The sequence below is a fragment of the Beta vulgaris genome, chromosome 6 (genome assembly GCF_026745355.1).
Source record: "Beta vulgaris subsp. vulgaris cultivar EL10 chromosome 6, EL10.2, whole genome shotgun sequence".
NCBI classification, from domain to species: domain Eukaryota; kingdom Viridiplantae; phylum Streptophyta; class Magnoliopsida; order Caryophyllales; family Amaranthaceae; genus Beta; species Beta vulgaris.
The window spans coordinates 25,953,192-25,973,236 of record NC_079207.1 but is presented as its reverse complement, the minus strand read 5'-3'; the positions used below and the strand labels follow the sequence as shown (position 1 = coordinate 25,973,236).

The window sequence follows — 20,045 nt, the reverse complement described above, 5'->3', positions numbered from 1 at the left end:
AAAATGTGTAAGAAGTTGTTTAAAATATAAAACATTAGTATCAAAATATGATGTTACATATAACTTAAATCACCGTAACTATTAAAGTTTTTTTATAACATATAACAATAATTTATAAATAGTTGCAGCGACGAATTTTTTTTTTAGGCATAAATTGATTTATTTAAATTGGAGTTATAATAATATACATAACATGTAATACTAAATGGCGTCAATCATAAGTAATATATATATATATATAATGTTGGTAGACGAAATTAGTTTAAAGACACAATTATTACCCTGTTCTCTTCACAATCTTGAACACTTTTTGCCTCACTCTCTTTTTTCACAACAATAAAGTTTTGTTTAACAAGTCTACATAAGTAATTACCAAATATTTACATAATGGTAGATAATGAAAGAAACTATAAAATCGTATGATCAATTGAAATACCTCCAACTTCACATACGGTTCGATCCACTTGTTAATTAATTCAGGTTCATCGGATGTAGAATTCACAGTGTAGGAATAATTTTGATCAACGTCATTATTATATGGCACACTGACCTTAAACAAAAATCTTTTCCCCAATAAACCTTTGAATTCTTCAGGAAACTCATTGTTTCCTATCTACATGTACTTCGATGTTAGTATTTATAGGTGCACATAAAAAAGCATATATTACAATTGATAATTAAATAATGTTTGATAACGAACCTGATTTTGAGAGGCAACCATTTCTTTTGCTGTTGTACCAACCAATTTTGACACCTCTTTATCAAACATCATAAAAGAAGCATCTCCAAATTTATCAGCAACAATTAATTTTATCTTGAACCTATGAGGATTTTTGAAAATTAGCAATTATACTATTAGAATGTTTAATTTATTGACATTTAACAATAAATATTAGTGTATATTTTTCTTTTGTAATGGTAAAATAGGTAACTAACAGAACCAAATACACAAAATATAAGTACCTTGGTGTTATACTACATAAGATAATATTTTCCTTTCTACACCGGATGACATCATCTTCCCTAACCACTCCACTCATACACCTGTTGCATCCATCATAATACCAACTATACCCAACATCTGTGTCCTCTATTGTGGCTAGGCATACACATACACAAGCCTGAGAAATGAAATAGTGTACTAAGGATAATTAGAAAGCGTCTGGTGAAACTTATCTATTGTTGCATGAAATGATAATGTTCTCACCTTTTTCATCTCCACAATGTCGAAAATATCTTTTACATATTCTTCTTTCAAAAAGTCATCACTCTTATTCGTCAGTTGAGTTAGTTGGCCAAATATTTGTTGAGTTTTGTAACACATGCTGTTGATAATCATGTAGCATAGTCTTAGACAAATGGTGCTATATGTGTATGTATTTTGTATGTTGATACTATTTGTATGAGTGTATAGCAAAAGTAATGCATGACCAAGATATCCTTTTTCTATTTATAAAATAATGTACATATCTTTCATATGTTCTTAGTTGATAAAAGTTAATAGCTAATAATATAATGTAGATATATCTGTAGGATATCATGCAACGACATAGAATCCGAAAGTATTATATTTTGTGAGATATAATAAAACGCAGGTATGATTTCTTTAACTTTATATCACACAAAATAAATTACATCTATATTAATGGTATCAATACATGCCTACTAAGTTAAAATAACGTATATTTAATTGATTTAAAAAATAAAATGACATTACTTAACCATGTTGGTTACTATGACTATGTGTAACTATTTTATTCCACCTATTATTAGTTTAGTGCTATATGTAATTAATATTTTAAAGCGATGTAATTTGTTGTTGTTACTTTTAAATGTAATATTTATTTATTTGTATTTGATATGATTAGGTGGAACATAATAAACTCATATTCATAGTTCACCTACATGGTTAAGTACAATTCTATTGACGTGTTAATCAATATGTTACTCCCTCCGTTTCCTAAAGATCTTCCCTCTTTTCGTTTCAGGGTGTTTCCAAAAGATCTTCACTCTTTTGCTTTATTCCTTATTTGGCAAAACAAATTTCCCTATTTACCCTCTCATGTCACTATCATATGGTCTACCATTACATTATTAATTCAATTTTACTCCTTTTCTCTCTCCTATTTTAACCCCTTTTTATTTGTTTATTTATCTTAACCCCTTTCTCTCTTCTACTTTACTCACACCATGCCCCACACAACTTGATTTTCCTTGGTATCTGTAGGAACAATAAGTGGGAAGATCTTTAAGAAACGGATGGAGTATTTTATACAAAAATTTAGATGTAGTTAAAGAATGTCAAATTATATTACTGAGGTAGATAACATATAATTACATGATATTCTATTAAATAGTTGCATGATAAGATAATTGATTCTTGAATGAAGTTTATTTTGTCATATTTATGAGTGCTAAGTAGGGCAATTGATTTAGAAGAATATATCATGGTTAAAACTTTATCTATATAAATGTGGCTGATATGTCATCTATAAATTGAAAATTAATATAACTTACCTATCTTTAAAAGCAATAATTTCAGGTAATTGTCTGTTAATGAACAATCTTGAATTAAGCATATCGAGAATTTTGAACACAAACACCACCTATTATAAAATAACAGATAGACAAATAAATATTAATAACGTAGTAAAAAATATATTTTTAAAAATCGACTCTAATAAAATTATAAAATATACAATTGCATTATTCATTATATAAGCGTGGATTAAGTTTTAGTACGAATTACCTTTATACATGATTCGTTTTGCAAATTGTAGGATGACTATAATTGCACCATTAGCTCCCTCGGCATTTATGTAATTTATCATCTCATCAGCATATGTGCCCCATAAAACACATGTTAGGTTGTCTTCCTAATTAGAAATACGAATACAAAAACAGCTAAGTTGTTATATTAAAGGTACAATAAAATATAAAAACGTTCAAAAAATTTCATATCAAAAAATAAACATCTATATATACATACTTTGTATCGACCAGTTCAATAGTCATGCATTTCGATTTAGCGGTCTTGGTTAGTTCACCATACGCAATCAATTGCCCAATTATATCTATATGTAGATTAAAAAGAAGTTACAACTTAAGGTGTACATTTCAAAATGAACTAAAAGTAATAGAAATAAAGAAAATGGTAATAGAACAAATGAAACATACCAATGAGATAAACATCAGAACCTTTTTTGGCCAAAATATCACCAAATGGAACAAATTCAAAACCATATAGTGGGATATCCAAAGGATTGCGATCCAATATAGACGATCCATAATTCATTGATATGGTAAACTTATGTTGCGTAGTTAGCTCGTATCCACCATTATCACGTAGCAAAAAATTTGAAATTTGTCTAAATCCTCCTTCCTCGATCTTAGGCCAAAAAGCAACAATTAGGTTCCTTCGAATACTGGCATGTATTTTTGTACCCTATATAATATAATTAACAATTAGTATTATAAATTAACACATATATAATATAATTGACTATTAGTAAAATAAACGAATACAAATATTAATCTATATAATATAATTACAGATCACATACATGTACATCCATCAAAATCATTTCAATGCTACCAGCTTCGAGATTGTTCATAAAGTTTGGCTTCTCATAAACTCGTATTATCCAGACTTCAATAGTGATATACTTTGTTCCCTTAACCAAATCAGAAACATTAAATATTTTCTTAACAGGTGCATCATTTCGGGATGCCATTTGTGTAGCAAAATATTATATTGAAAGATGGAATAAAGTGTAGTAAAAAATGAATTAAGATTAGGAGTATGAGCTGAGTGTGTATCTATAAAAAGTGAAGTAAAAGATGTATTTTCATTAGTATTTCACGTTAAGATGAAGCTGTTTAAGGAAATGATTTGGTCCAAATTACGTCCCAATTCGTACAGTGATTGTAGGAATTACTTACCTAAAATCTGAATATCTCATAATCAATGACAATCTTAATATAATATATCACCGGTTATAAGATTACTTACAATAAATTGTTACCTTAATTTAAATCATTAAATCACTAAAATCAGATCATAAACTACTTCAATTAATAATATATCTAGCCTATTTCAACTTAGAATAACCCATATATTCCTGAAATACAATTATTACGAAAAATGGTATCATGATTCCTTCTAAATTAACGCTGAGAATTAATATATTTTCATATCTTAAAGATTATATCTATAAAAAAATTTGCCATAATACATTCTCATATGTATTAAGCTAATTCAATATATTTCATTGGTGACATAAGTATATCCCATGTAATATTATAGCCCAAAATCGTAATATTTTTTTATAGATATAAAAAATATAGGACATATATTGCCATGAGGATGCATTTCACCATTTATAAGATTGCTTACAATAAATTGTTACCTTAATTTAAATCATTAAATCACTCAAAATCAGATCATAAACTAATTCAATTAATAATATATCTAGCCTATTTTAACTTCGAATAACCCATATAAACTAATTCAATCGAAAAACGCATTGAATTTGAGTTGCATAGTAATCTATTGAGCGGAAGAGAAGTCTTATTTATCCATATTGTCTTGTGTCGAACAAATTGATCGTTACGAAACCTAATTTATACAATTAAAACATGTATTTAATTGAACACGTTAATTTGCACATGATTGAAAAAATGCTCTAAACGCATGTAAGTATCCATAATAGCTTACCATTGCTTTAGCTTGCTTGCAATCTTTGTCCTAGAATTGATCATGATTGTGTGTTTTCAACGGATTGCAAATAAATGCCTATGAAATGTAGTAAAAAAAACAAACGGTATTTATAAGTATTTAAAAACAAATTGTAAACATATGTTACCTAAATCATACAATTTATATGCTTACCATCGTCATTTTTCAAAACCACTCCTCTTGCTAAAACAACCATCGTTTCTTGTAATATGTCACAATTTAATTGTTCTAAATGGTCAAAACAATTGTCGACAACACATAGTTTCATAGCAGTGTAACTGATATACGTAGAAATAACGAATCAATATATTGTTTATGGCAAGAAAAAAATCAACTACAATTACATGTAATATAAATCACAACAATATAAAACTACCTCTTGTCAATAAGTATGATATATTGTTTGTTGCTTTGTCGATCTATTTTTGATTGAAAACATCCCATATAGATGAGTACTCCAACAACAGCTAACATGTCATTTTTTTAGAATTCCACAGTCAAACATGTGTCTATTTCATATGTATATATATTTATGATACAAATAATACTAAACGTGGAAAACGATAAAGAATAACGCAAATATAACAAAGCGTGGAAAATTAATAGTTAGAATGTTTTAACAAATGATAAAAAGTCGGTTAAATTAATACTAAAAAACGTGGAAAATGATAATAAAAATACTGTGTTAACAAATGAAAAAATCTAATATGTTAGACTTATTTAAGGGGGAAATATACAATATATATATATACACCTATTTCCTTATTGTCAACATCAACTTGCCCCTTCGAAGAATTTAGCAATGTGAATTCATCTTTTCGCACCTTATTGGCATGAGGATGCATTTCACAAAAATTTATGACAACTTGAGACAAAAAAAATAAATATCACAATAGAACTACCTTTTGTATGTTCAATATATATAAGACAAACAATAACACAAATAAAAGTATGGGTCTCCTGAAATTATTTTATTTCGGAATCAATCAATGAAAAATTCACTGGAATATTTTGTTTGTAAATTGCCAAATATTTGTATTTTAGATTAGTGTTTTAATGTATGTGTTTGGTAATGAATCAATCTGTTATAAGGTGAAATCAAAATCTTTAACACACATAAGAGTATCAAACACATATATTCCATGCTAGATCAAAAATAACAAAATAGTTATGTTAAATATACAATTTAGTTACGTTTTTTTTTAAGATCCGCAAAAAAAATTAAGTGGTGCATTATATATTACTTTTCTTTAATAAAACTAAATTCATGACCATGAAAAATAAAGAGAGATAGATAATACATATTTAATACGAAAATTCAAGACAGTACATGAGAAAACTAAAGTACTTCATTCTTCAATACATCATCTCATCTTTTGATCACCAATGGTTACACACCTTTAATTACATTACTGATTTATTAGAGAATCCAAATACTGAACTGTTCTCTTTGCTTCTGTTGTTGCAAGTTCAATCTTATTACGAAAGGAGATAATCATACAACCATAACCCATGGTTTCCATATCTTCTTCTTCTAATTTCTCTAGTGCTTTTAGAGAATTTGCAATCTGCTCATCAATGGCAGACCATGCTTCAAATAATTCCATCATAGCCTCATTAACATCGTTACATGTTTAGCAATTTTAGGATCCATCTAATGGAGTATTTCGGTTTTTCAGAAATTAGATGGTTACTTAACTTAGAAAATTTTTTGAACGTTTTTTGTTTTTGGTTTGGTTGTGCAAAAAACCGGTTTATTAGAATGCATTTTATAGGCATGAAAACATCATTTAATGTATTGCATGCATTAGGTGGTTGTTCATATTTAATGTCTTGCATGCATTGGTTGGTAATTCATAATTTAATGTATTGCATGGGTTAATAATAGAATCCAACCGTGAGAGATAAAAGCAAAAAAGTTTTTGTTATATTAACTGTGACAAATAAATATTGTAACTGTGATTGCATTTATTTTGTATTGCAAGTAAGAAAAATAAAATACTACATTAATATAAAAGAGTTTGTAGACAACTTGCTATTATACCTACAACAAATTTCCTAATCATTCTTTGCAATATAACACAATAAAATTTTATTTCAAAAACGAAGAAGATTTCCGTCGACCAAATTCAATTCATCGAAACACTCATGACACACTTTATGAATCCTTGGAGGTAAAGTGTGTAGGTAGTACAACATCATATTATCAAAATCCAAGTAGGTCCTAAACCTAGCTTTTGATGAACAAACATCTTCAATAGTATCCCATATAGGCGAATCCAAACATATATCTTGCGTGAATTCAGTTGACACTTTATGATATGAGAGACGACCCAAACGGAATAGTGTTAAAACCATTGCATCCACATCAAAGAAATTAGAATGTGCCAATTTCGGGTGCCATCCTTTTTCACACGTTTTTGCTTGTAACACAGAATCTTCAATTGAGATGCATTGTTTTTCACAGGGGACTTGATGACATACATCTTCAATTATGGACGTATCACGTATATGGTTGCTAGATTGGTGTTGATTTAGTATTTTTTTAAGCTAGTTTCATAAAGAGAATGTATTGTGTCGGACTCGTCCGACCATAATCTTTGGTCGGACGACTTTAAGGTGGTTTCAAATTTTTTTCAGTTAGTCTTAATTTTTTTCAGTTAGTCTTCATTTTTTTTCAGTTAGTCTTAATTTGTTTTCATTTAGTCTTCATTTTTTTCAGTTAGTCTAAATGAAAGTAAGTTACCTCTAAATGAAAGTAACTTAGGTCTAACTGAAAGTAACTTAGGTCTAAATGAAAGTAAGTTAGGTCTAAATAAAAGTAACTTAGGTCTAACTGAAAGTAACTTAGGTCTAAATGAAAGTAAGTTAGGTCTAAATGAAAGTAACTTAGGTCTAACTGAAAGTAACTTAGGTCTAAATGAAAGTAAGTTACCTCTAAATGAAAGTAACTTAGGTCTAAATGAAAGTAACTTAGGTTTAACTGAAAGTAACTTAGGTCTAACTGAAAGTAACTTAGGTCTAAATGAAAGTAACTTAGGTCTAAATGAAAATAAGTTAGGTCTAAATGAAAGTAAGTTAGATCTAAATGAAAGTAACTTACCTCTAAATGAAAGTAACTTACCTGTAAATATTTATGAAAAAAGGTTTTATGTACAGTTTCCAATGTTCCAATCTGATTTAACTCAAGTGCTACATGTAATGATGTAATAGAAGATTTTCTAATGATTAATTAAAGGTGTGAAGTAGCAACAACAAGAAGATTTTCATGTGTACTGTAACACCAGTGCTTTCACACATGTCCATTGTCTCAGGTTACTCACCATCGCAAATAACATTCCAGGACAAATCCTTCTACCGCCACCAAACAGAATCAGCTCTAAGTCTTGCTGCTTGAACTCCATCGATGAATTCATGAACCTCTCTAGACGAAACGTACTCTTCCGATTCATCCCAAATTTTAGGTCTCTCTGGAAAAACCCAAGCATTAATAAAAACAAGAGTTTTTTGCTGGAATGGAAGAAGGAGAGGAGAGAGAAAATGAAGGTTGATGATGAGAAATCATAATAGTTAGAGAGAGGTAGGAAAGGTGGAAGTGATGAACAGAGAGAGGAGTGGTCGTCCGACCAAATGTATTGTGTCATACAGTCTGACACAATACTTTCACTTTCATAAATATGCATGAATAAGAAACAAAAAAACTGTTTTATAGTGTGACATGACCATCCTAAAGACGTCATTTTTACTCTCTTCTAATTTTTAAATTTATGATAATTTGTGTTATGGTGTGGTGTGGTGAGACAAAGGCCAAAGCACCATTCATATTTATACTACTTATGACCGTATATAATTTAGGTTTTATATTTAATTTATTTATATATGTAATTTACTCATAATAAGGAAAAATTATTTCCTTAATATTAGCGTGGTTGGTTGATTTGGTAACTAATTAATTATTGCCTTAATTGTTTCGATTACGTATCAATTACAACCGTGATTGATATTCAATTTTTTTTTATTCTAACGTGCAATTTGAGTGTATCAATCACATAGATTACGTGATTGAAATAACTGTTTCCTTAATTATATAAATTACGTATCAATTAAAATCCGTAATTGACGTCAATTATATAGATTACTGAATCAATGATATATGCGTAATTAAAGGATGGGATATGCGTGATTATGGGAATTACATATTCTTTGATTCCTTTGCCACGTGGACCATCAAATTGAGCTTCGAAAAATACTGATCAATGGAGCATGCCACGTCATGCCACGTGGGCTTGAAAGCTCTAACTTTGCGCCACGTGGCCTGAAGGATTCTTCTTTAGATATATATATAGATATAGATGTCATATTGCAATCATTAAAAAAAATGAAATCAGAACCCTATTTGGCTTTCAATTAATTGAAATTAAAACAATTGAAAAAATCACCCAAATCCTAATTGAGTGCAAAGAGTCTTATATGTAGTCACTCAAAACTATAGTTAATAATGTGGTCAGTCCACATATAAAGTTAATTATTGTATTTTAAGGTTACTAATTAATATAGTATCATTGTTTATAATTGCCGGTCTCATTACTCATAATAATAAACCCTTTACTCGACCTTTTTTCACTAAAGGTAAGTTGACGTCTCTTATAAGTAGGTGGGAAATTTAGAGGTAAAATTCAATTTTTTTAAAATTGAATGTGATGCCAAGTTGCCAACAAACTAAGCTATCCGTGGCTACTCAAGATCATAAACCATATTTGTATCCTCGTTGGGCGTTCGGATCCAGTAGAGTTTCTAAAAACTCTACCAAGTAGAGTTCATCATTAAATCCTAGCCCTTTATTAATATCTACGGTCAATATGCAACTTACCTAATATTTTATTTTTATTTTTTAATTAAATATAACTTCCTCCTTAATTAGTGGAAAGACATCTAATTAAAAAAAAACTACGTATCATAATTGAGCGGCAAAAGTAGGGGTTTCCCTCTAAATTATTTTTCATTATAAATTTCCCTCTAAATAATACCAAGTTTCTTCAATTCTTCTATGTACGCAGTATACCTCCAACAATTTAGACTTATTGTTCATCAAATCATAAAGAAGCATATAACAACATTCAAGAGTGAATTTGTGGCTCAATCAATCAATCACACAAAGCCCATATATGTAGAAGACAAACTGTAGTTTGAATATTATATACACCCAATAATCAAGGAATGTTGCATCAAACACATTACACTGATATATACTATTGATATGTTGTATAGCAATATTATTTTCAAAATTTAATCTTCTTGTAGAATATTACTCTTTGGTCTTTATAACGCAGTGGTATTTATATTCTGCATGAAAGATATTTGCTTTAAATTATAGTACTCTATGCGTATTTACATATATTCTATAGGGATTTTTTTAGGTAAAAATTACGGAAGGATTGATTTGTAAACTCATTGGTTTTTTTAATTTTTTTATTATAGGTTCATGGATCATTCAAATAACGTACCAAGTAACAATGTTGAAGGGTTAGACTATTGGATTCCTTGTATTGGTATGGAGTTTGATTCCATAGATGATGCTTGGAACTTTTGGTTAGAGTATGGTGGGAAAATGGGTTTTAATGTCCGCAAGCATTATATGAACAAGAATAATGGTGATGTGTCTTCAAGAAGATTTTTATGTGCAAACGAGGGTTATCGTCGGCCAACTAAAGAAGGAATAGTTTTACATTCACGTAGTGAAACAAGAACAAGTTGTAAAGTTCGTCTTGGTATTTCTTTAATCAAGACAACTGTAAGATACATTGTGCATGATTTTGTATCTGAACATAATCACACACTTCACTTGCCAGGAACTAGACACTTATTGTCATCTCAAAGAAAAATATCTGAGGTTCAAGCTTGCGAAATTGATCTTGCTGATGACTCTGGAATTAAGCCCAAAGTAGCACATGAACTCCTTGGTGCACATGTTGGGGGATCAACAAATCTCGGATACACTCATCTAGATCACAAAAATTACCTTCGAACTAAGCGCCAGAGGGAACTGGAGTATGGAGAAGCTGGAATTTTGTTAAATTACTTTCATTTGCAAACCATAGACAATCCTTCATTTCAGTACTCAATTCAATTGGATAGTGAAGAGAAAATAACAAACATATTTCGGGCTGATGCAAGAATGCTTATAGATTATGCTTTATTTGGAGACGTTATTGCTTTTGATACTACATTTGGAACAAATAAAGAAAATAGACCTCTTGGTGTGTTTGTTGGATTTAACCATTTTAGGGAAATAGTTATTCTTGGTGTTGCACTTTTATATGACGAAACCGCTGATTCTTTTAAGTGGTTGTTTGAGACTTTTCTTTCGACACATGATAATAAGCCTCCAAAGACCATATTTACTGATCAAGACATTGGCATGGGTAAGGCTATAAAATTGGCGATGCCGGAGACTTGGCGTGGGTTGTGTACTTGGCATATTATGGAAAATGCAGGTAGACACTTAATGCATGCAGGATCAGATGTGTTGAAAGACTTCAGGGCTTGTATGTATGAGCATGATGAAGAGACTACTTTTGTGAAAGCTTTTGATGATTTGCGTGAGAAAGTACAAGTAGAGAAACATTCTTGGTTAAATAGCATTTATGCAGTGAAGGAAAAATGGGCAGAATGTTATATGAAAAATGTTTTTTCCCTCGGAATGCGAAGTACACAATTATGTGAGAGTTTTAATAGTGATCTGAAAGATTATTTGAAGTGCAACATGGATATTATGCGTTTTTTCAAGCATTTTGAGAGGGTTTTGAGACAAAAACGTCAAAAAGAGATAAATTCTGAGTTTGATGCAAGAGAGAAATTACCACGTATTACAATGCAAAGGACATTGTTATTGAGGCAGGCTAGAGAAGTATACACTCCAAAAGTTTTTGAAGCATTCCAAGATGAGTATGAATGGTCCACTGCAGCTTATATCAAGCCACCTGTTGAAGGTCAACCAAGCAGTGAATACATAGTTGCCTTTTCTGACATTGAGAATCTAAACATTGCTGATATGGATTACAAAGTTTGTGGTGACCCTTCCACTGCAACCGTTTCTTGCAGCTGTAATATGTTTGCGAGGTTAGTCATATTATGCTCACATGCTAAAAAAGGTCCTTGATGCAATGAACATCAAATTAATTCCCCAAAAATATATTTTGAAGAGATGGTCAAGAGAAGCACGGAATGAGACAATACATGATATAAATGGGAGGATTGTTTTAGACGATCCTAAGTTGGATGCTACTCTTCGATTTAGAGCTCTATGTCGTAAATTTGTCAAAGTAGCTTCACGAGCAGCTAATTTTGAACAAGCTTCAAATTTGCTAGAGAACGGGTTAAACAATGTGATTATTGAAGTTGAGAAAATGTTGTCAGGTCTACAAATCAAAGGTGGTGAAACTGATTTGAAAGAATCTGATTTAATAGGAGAAGCTTGTATCCCAAAAAACATTACATTGAAGAAAAAAGAAGGCAAGAAAAGTGGAAAGAGAAAAAAAACTTTGGAATGAGAAGCTATATAAGCAAAAGAAGAAGAGCTCACAAGATCAGAATGTAGAACAACCTACTAAGGCTGCTCCCACAAGGAAGAAACAGCAAACTAAACAAAGTGTAGAAAACCAGATTCCAAAGGTACTTAATCTAAGAAATGAAATTGAATTCAGAACTTCTATTGTTCAATTATTTAAGTTGCTAATATTCTAATTTTATTTTATAGCAAGGAGGTAGTACAGAGCTTGTAGTTGGAGAAACACACTCAATTGAACCATATTTACCAATTTCCCAAATGTCCAACAATAGTTACACACAATTGCTCTTGGTAATTCTAGACTATTTGAAATCTGAGTTACTCTTGAGGTCTATTTGTATTTCTTATTAATAAGCTGTAACTTTCTTAATTTGCCACCTATGGACAACGCAATGGAATTGAAGACTCATTGGGTTCTTTTCTTTGGATAGGACAACCTTTCGTAAACTAGGTAACATGTTTTAGAGTCAAACATATTGATGGAAGAAAAGCCATATATATATATATATATATATATATATATATATATATAAGGCTAACATAAATGGGCTTTTGTAGGATATGAACTTTGTGTATACACAACAACTTGATTCTCAAACAGTTCTCAAGTATATTTCAAATGTTAATTGAACTGGTAAATGTTTTAAATCACTTATATAGTTATATATTATGTATATATGCAAGAAATTATGAAAGAATCATGATCATTAAGTTTGTACCTATGTTTGTAGGTTATTGCATTGTATGTGAAATGCCAGGTGAAACCACATTTGAGAGCTATGGTGGAACGATGATTGTTGTGTTATCATGTAGGCATAGATAAGTTAGTAGATTTTACTTCTCTACTCTAATTATGGTTTTCTTTATTGTATTTTTGGATCATTATAGAGCTATATAGTTCAACATTTCTTAATCCAAATGTGTTACTCTTTTTTTTTGGTGTTGGGAATTGGACAATATAATGTATTGTAATTTTCTTTTAGAGTTACTATTTTTCGGCATTTCTTATATAGCAGATGTAGCAGTTGCACATATCTTATTTAACTTTTGTCTTCAAGCTACTTGAACTACAAAATAAACAGCTAATGGTACACAATATTCTGGCATACTGAGCTAATAAAACAGCTATAAAGAGTTTCTAAATTCTTTGTGATAGAAAATCAATTTAAATTGAATGAGCCTATATAGGAGTTGAACCTACATTTTTGTGTTGCTAATTGTACACAATGCTCTGCCATATTGAGCTAATAGACTAAAAAGGTTCATTAAATAAACACTTTGCAAATTGAAACATTTGCCAGAGAGCTTAAATTCCCTACAATATTGATAAGCAATCAATTTTTGTTCACAAGGTGGACTCCATTGCCAGGACATTTACTCTGTTAGTAATTAGAAATTGACATGGATCAACAAAGAGCACTCAAAAATCATCAATCATTTCCCAACACAACAAAAGAGATCAAGTAGAATTTGCAGTATTACCATTCTTTTACAAATCAGTAGAATGATATGAGTGGAGGTCCACACAACACTAGATAGAAAAGAAATAAACTTCATTTTATTATTAGTAATGGGGCTAGTATTACCTTTCTTCAATTTTGTGAAAACAAATATACTTGTATAAGCAGGGAGTTGCCCAGAAATTATTTGCCCAAAAATATTTATAACTCGTATAACTAGGGAATTGCCCAAAAATTCTTTTCAAACGCAACTCCAATATTGGGTTTGCTACCTAAGTAGGGAATCAAAAAATTGGTATTAATTTTTGTAATGTGCAAACCCCAAAATTCAAAATTACAAAAGAACACAAAAAAATACCTTAATTAAAGCTTGTAGAGTTGCTTTGAAAAGAAGGGGAGAACCAATTTGCAACAGATCAATGGAAGTTTGTAGAGTTACTTTGAGAAGATGGAGAGAGAAAAAGCTTCAATTTTTCTGCGAAGATGCTGGAGAGAGAAAAATTGGTATCAAAAGACATGATGAATACTTGTGTATTGTCTGAAAGCTTTTTAATAATATTTGAGAAGTATCAACTATCAAGTACTTCCCTTCAAAATAAAAAATAAAAAGAAAATATCAGGTAAGTTGCATATTAACCGTAGATATTAATAAAGGGCTAGGATTTGATGAACTCTACTTGGTAGAGTTTTTAGAAACTCTACTGGATCCGAACGCCCTCGTTGGCGTAGCCCAACTCGACTACTCGAACTCGTGGTCCCGGCTTAGCTCCACTGAAAAACAGTCGTCATCTTGCTCAAACTTCAAATGACCCAAACGTTAATTGATATTGGAAATGAAAACTGGTTCCAAAGATCGCAAACCTGGGTCCTGTAAAGCAGAGCCACGAAGAGAGAGAATAAGAATAGGAGAGAGAAAAGCAGCATCTTCGTTGTGACTTCGACAATAAGAGAGGGATAAGAAAACCCAATTCAATTTCCCCCTACTTACTTTAAACCCTAAACCCTAAACCCTAATAATCAACCATGAATAATAATAAACCTTTTGAATTTAATTTAAATTCTCCTGCAATCATTGCTCTTGGTCCTCTATTTAAACTCACTCAAGTCTTCATCTGGTAATTTCTCTCTCTATTCATTCTTCTGTTATGTATGGTTATGCTCTATTCAGTTCTAATTATATTTTGTTGGATAGGGATGATGGATATTCAAGCAATAAGCGACAATCTACAATTCCCAAACACATTGTAAGTTTATTTCTCATTATAATGTTTTGTTATCTTATCTAGAAGATGATATTTATTTATAGCGTACTCAGTTTTGGTATCAGCTTCTATTTTTGTGTTTATGTTCTGAAACATTATTGTGATTGTTAACCAGAGATTCAAGTACGATGATGACGAGGATGCTGATGACGACACTGGTGTTAATATAAGCCTCGTTAATACAGGTTGATCTTCAAGCTCAAATGAATGTTATATTGATTTATTTTGATCTGCCTTTGGTTATTTGTTGAGCCGGATTTTGATCATTGTTATTTGATATGTTATCAGAAGACAATGTGATAATAAAGGATGAGATGAGCGCGCTTGGGCTCCCTCTTTCGTTCAAAACTAGCAAACAAGTGAGTTTGTATTTGCTCAAGTTGCGAATTTCTTGTTTAGCATTTATCATTTTATACAAACGTGGCTTGTCTTCATGAGAAAACGCACTACACTTTGGCATGTAGTAACCAAATGTTAGCGATTTCATTATCGTAGATGAGTCGTGCTGTTGTAGCATATTGGAGTCGAGGGATTATTTTGATCATTTTAAGAGAGATATAGGTAGGAGCTATATGTCACAATGTTTATGTGGAACTTAAACACATCCTTGGCTTGGCTGGCATGAGGAGGTGGGCTATTCTTCTGCATACTATAACCAGGTATAGGGTTCTTTTTAAAATTTATGTATGAATGAGTCTAAAGATGCTGGAGCGCTTGGAGTCAGGGCATCATGGGCTGATTAGGTATAGATTAACAACTTGACACCTCAAAACCTGAGTCTTTTTGATGCCTTCTAAGATTATTTTTTTCCGCTGGTTCAAATGAATGTATTTAATCATTGCAAAGAAAATATTATTACAGTATCTTACCACCAAGAGGTTGACTGAGTAGGCTGTTTTGGTATCTTTCGAGACCAAGTGCCCTCTCGAACATATTCAGGGCCTGGAGTGAAAAATTAAAAAGGCGCCCCTAAACTGAATCTTCCTTTTTAGCAAAGAATTTATCAATTTTTCCTTTTGAGATCACGCTAGCTCTTTTTTTTCTTTTTTCTTTTTTACGCTTTACACAACCCGATGCATATTTTCTCTTATGCTTCATAACTCAAAACAATTACTGGAAAAGAACTCTAATCATACAAATAAGCAGATTACATCAAAGCATAAACTCGCCAAAACAATCATAATGTTAAATATAGCACCCAGAATTTCTTTTTTTAAAAGAATTCTAATTCTATTTAATTAAGGGCAAGAGTGGAAGCAATAAAAGTGTACAACCTGATTTTGTGATTGGAAATATGAATTGATGATGGTGCTTGAAGCCTTGACGGCTTGCGTCGAAATTTTTTTCTGGCCACCGTACTAGCCAGCCACCAAACTCCACAAGAACTTGAGAATTGAGCCGGGAGAAAAGGAAGAAGACAAGATAAAAATTGGCATGGTTGTGGTTTTATTAGGAATAATAAATAGGAAACATTTATTAATGTTAATTGAAGAATTTCAAGGGCCACAATTAGTTGGGAGAAAAGAGGTTGTAGAAGTGAGAGAAAAGGTTGCAGATGAGCATGGGGGTTGCACCTTGCATGGTGACTTCTAGATTTTCTTCATTTTTTTAAAAAAATAAGTGGGGCCCTCAAAAAGGGATGTGCCGAGAAAGAGCTCACTGTGGTCCTGCTGTTATCCGGCGCTGTCGAGATCTTATGGGGTGCAAAATGTTTAAGAAATCGGAGCCATTTTTGCTTCTTGTTTGAATTCGGGTCTATATAGGTGTTGTCTTTAGTGCAGAACATGGATTCTGGTATACATGTCACCGTGAGAGGTATACAGGTGATGCATTATTTTGTGATGCTGTCTCTGGTTGCTGAGGAAAAAAGGAGACTTGGAGAATGAGAGTGTGATTTTGAGGTTATGTATTAGTGAGCTAAACATCATCTATATATGGCTTATAGAAAAACTCAAAATCCAAGCAGTGTTTACGAGGCAATATTTGAGAGAAATGTGGGATAATTAACTGAGAAGTTGCTTATGCTATTTGAGAGCAATGGGTTTGATCAGGTTGCATTGTTTTAAATGTTGTAGTATAACATAGTCCTACGTTATTCATTCTTTCTATATTTGTGATTCCCTTGTGGAAGCATATAGGTATATCGTTATTGAAGTGACTATTTGGCAACACTGTAAAACAGTATCAGCTGTCTCTCTTCTGACTTCTGAGAGAGGGAAACTTCATTGATTGACTCTGAACTATAACCTATTGTGCTTGCCTAGTGATAAGTGCGGCAGGATCCAAGTAATGAGAATTATGTTAGACGCCACTGTACCTGCCTATTTTGTTGGACAATTAAGGTTGAATTTCTTTTTGAAAATATCATTTGTTTTCTAGAAGTTTAATAAATTTCCTTTATGAATTTCTTAATTTTTCAATCTTTTACAGAAGAGCAGGGGACAAACTAAGGGAAAAAGTAAAGCTGTATCAGCTAAGAATCAGCATAATCAGAAGAGGCCTGATGATCGAATGCAGAATTTGTGCGACGTGAGTAAAGAGAGTCCATCTCGGGTAGAGTTCCCAGAAAAATCATGCAATTTATCTCTCTTTCCTTTGCCAGATCAATCTGAACATTCTTGTTCTGGGTCCAATGTCGCTGATGATATTCTCAGATTATCCAATATTTGCAGAGAAGAAAAGCCTGCAGATGGGGCTGCACAGATTCTTGGTGATGGGCTTGAAGAATATGTTCATGACCTTGCACATCGAAATCAGTCGACCTTAACACTTAGTGATAACTTATTGGAGGCGGATATGCTTATGGAGACTGAAATTATGTCTGTGGATCATGCGTCCAACTTCTCTGCAGCAAACTCATGTTGTGAAAGCAATGTACTTGATGACCGTCTTGAGCACAACAAGAAAGCAATGGTTATCAGTTTAATCGAACAGGCCAATGCACAGGGCTCAAGGTTGGATAGTGATATAATGCAACCAGAGAACATTGGGTCCACTATCACTGTTGACCAGACAGACGTTACTGACTTGTCCAACGAGTCTCAGAATATGATGGTTTTTGGCCAAGGTAATGATGACAGTGTGAGATGTAGTAACGCTTCTGATGGCTGGAGTGCTTACTGGGATTCTTTCTACATGAGATATTTTTATTACAATGCTAAGACCCAGGAATCCACATGGTACCCACCCCCTGGCATGGAAGGCTTGGCATCTGACGACGTTAGTTGCACATTTAGTGGTTCTGAGGTGACTGAAACCAATACCGGTCCTCTGTTTGATCAAGGTGAAGCACAGTCAGATAGATGTGAGTTTGCTTCTGCTGGTTTATCTTTTGCTTCTACAATGCATTCTGATAGCACATGTGATAGGAACTTAAAGGAATCCCTTGTGCTTGACAGGCATTGTACTATTGAGCATAGTTATCTTTGGGAGAATGGAAAAGAGCTTGAAGCTTCTGATGACATGTGCAATGGGCATTTGAATTCCGAAGATTCTGATTTATTTGGCAGTCCTTGTCTGAATGCTGATAAAAGCTCTAATAGCTGCTTAAGCAGCCGAATCTGTACAGTTGAGGAAGCAGGAGATGCTGCTTACATCAGTGATATGCATTTGGATGAGAGAGATACCAAAGCCGATGATATTCAAATGCAAGATACACCTGCTGGTACAAAGAAAAAGACGAGAAGGAAAAATCGAAGGAAGAATTCGTTCAATCATAGCGAGGATCATGATATTCAATGGGTTGAAGAAAGTTATAATATAGATATAATGAAATATTGGCGTCAAAGGTATTATCTATTTTCCAGATTTGATGATGGTATTGAAATGGACGACGAAGGCTGGTTTTCAGTCACTCCCGAAGCAATAGCAAGACACCAAGCATCACGTTCTGGTGGGGGCATTATTATTGATTGCTTCACTGGAGTTGGTGGCAATGCCATACAGTTTGCCAAGACAAGTCAACATGTCATTGCTATTGATATTGATTCGAAAAAAATCGGTTATGCACATCATAATGCCTCCATTTATGGGGTTGCAGACAATATTGATTTCATTACGGGAGATTCTCTTTCCTTGGTGTCAAAGCTGAAGGCTGATACAGTCTTTATGTCACCTCCTTGGGGAGGGCCTGATTATGTCAAGGTGAAGTCTTACGACATAAATATGCTTCAGCCATATGATGGGAAGCTTCTTTTTAACACTTTCAAGGAAATCGCTTCGACGATTATCATGTTCTTGCCTAGAAATGTCAATATTGAGCAGCTGGCAGAATTATGTCTATCGGCCAATCCTCCATGGTCACTCGAAGTCGAGAAGAATTTCTTGAATGAAGGCCTTAAGGCTGTCACTGCTTACTTCCGTAGGACCTCAGTATCAATATGAATGATTCATCAAGTTAATAGTTTAAGAGGCCGAGGTTTGTAGGAGAGCTGATTGTCTAATCACGGGAAGTCCAGCCAATTCTTTCATGGGGTAATGGTTCTCTCTTCTTATGTATTCTATGGGTTGATTGCACAAAACCAGAGGATATAAACTGTAAGTTTGATTCAAGACTGTATGAAAAGTTGGAAAGAAGAAAAAATGTGTCGAATTCAGTACTCCGGCAAGTACTTTGACCATTTATCCAGCTCTCTTCTGCTTGTTTCCGTTCTCTTATCAGTTATCACCAGGTATTTGGTTGATTGAGCATTGCCCTTCTAAGCTCAGTTACAAAAATTTATCTGCTTTTATGGTGATGCTATTCATTTAGAAGAGGTCAGGACTACTTTATATTTGGGCAGCTTGTTGGGATGGAAAACATTGATTCCTCATTCCTGTAAAGTGGCTCTAAACTTACAGTTCCGAATTTCCGATACTCCAAAGAAAATGATGTGATGCGATTATCGCATAACAGTTGTCTTGTAAGATACTGTCTAATTTTAATTTAAAATTAGGCACGGTCCAAGTCCAATATTAAAGAGAACAGGCCACATTTTTTTTTTTTAATATAATGACTAGTTTAATTTATTTCGTGATCA

The 20,045-nt window shown here is 32.4% G+C and overlaps 3 protein-coding genes across 12 annotated transcripts; 2 read left to right on the top strand and 1 right to left on the bottom strand.

Annotated features, from left to right (window-relative positions):
* Positions 1-257: 257 nt before the first annotated feature.
* Positions 258-3,734, bottom strand: LOC125498791 (uncharacterized). The gene is made up of 9 exons (XM_057395709.1): positions 3,564-3,734; positions 3,178-3,445; positions 2,986-3,074; positions 2,518-2,606; positions 1,208-1,325; positions 964-1,121; positions 701-821; positions 453-613; positions 258-357 (listed from the first exon to the last, which is right to left on the bottom strand). Exons 1-9 carry the CDS (start codon positions 3,732-3,734, stop codon positions 258-260), a joined length of 1,275 nt encoding a protein of 424 aa, XP_057251692.1.
* A 6,486-nt stretch (positions 3,735-10,220) lies between these two features.
* LOC104901047 (protein FAR1-RELATED SEQUENCE 5-like) lies at positions 10,221-11,897 on the top strand. The gene has a single exon (XM_048647075.2). The coding sequence runs from the start codon at positions 10,221-10,223 to the stop codon at positions 11,895-11,897; it is 1,677 nt and encodes a 558-aa protein (XP_048503032.2).
* A 2,699-nt stretch (positions 11,898-14,596) lies between these two features.
* LOC104896339 (hypothetical protein) lies at positions 14,597-20,045 on the top strand. 10 transcript variants are annotated; one of them, XM_010683082.4, is made up of 5 exons: positions 14,597-14,880; positions 14,958-15,009; positions 15,143-15,212; positions 15,316-15,386; positions 17,458-20,045. In XM_010683082.4, the coding sequence occupies exons 1-5, from the start codon at positions 14,789-14,791 to the stop codon at positions 19,408-19,410; spliced, it is 2,238 nt and encodes a 745-aa protein (XP_010681384.2). In that variant the 5' UTR covers positions 14,597-14,788; the 3' UTR covers positions 19,411-20,045. The 10 variants fall into 10 exon arrangements, with proteins under 10 accessions (XP_010681384.2, XP_048503424.1, XP_048503429.1 ...); XM_048647467.2 differs by lacking the exons at positions 14,597-14,880; positions 14,958-15,009; positions 15,143-15,212 and adding an exon at positions 17,292-17,369 and having other exon boundaries at positions 17,458-17,556; positions 17,682-20,045; XM_048647466.2 differs by lacking the exons at positions 14,597-14,880; positions 14,958-15,009; positions 15,143-15,212; positions 15,316-15,386 and adding exons at positions 15,528-15,686; positions 17,292-17,369 and having other exon boundaries at positions 17,458-17,556; positions 17,700-20,045.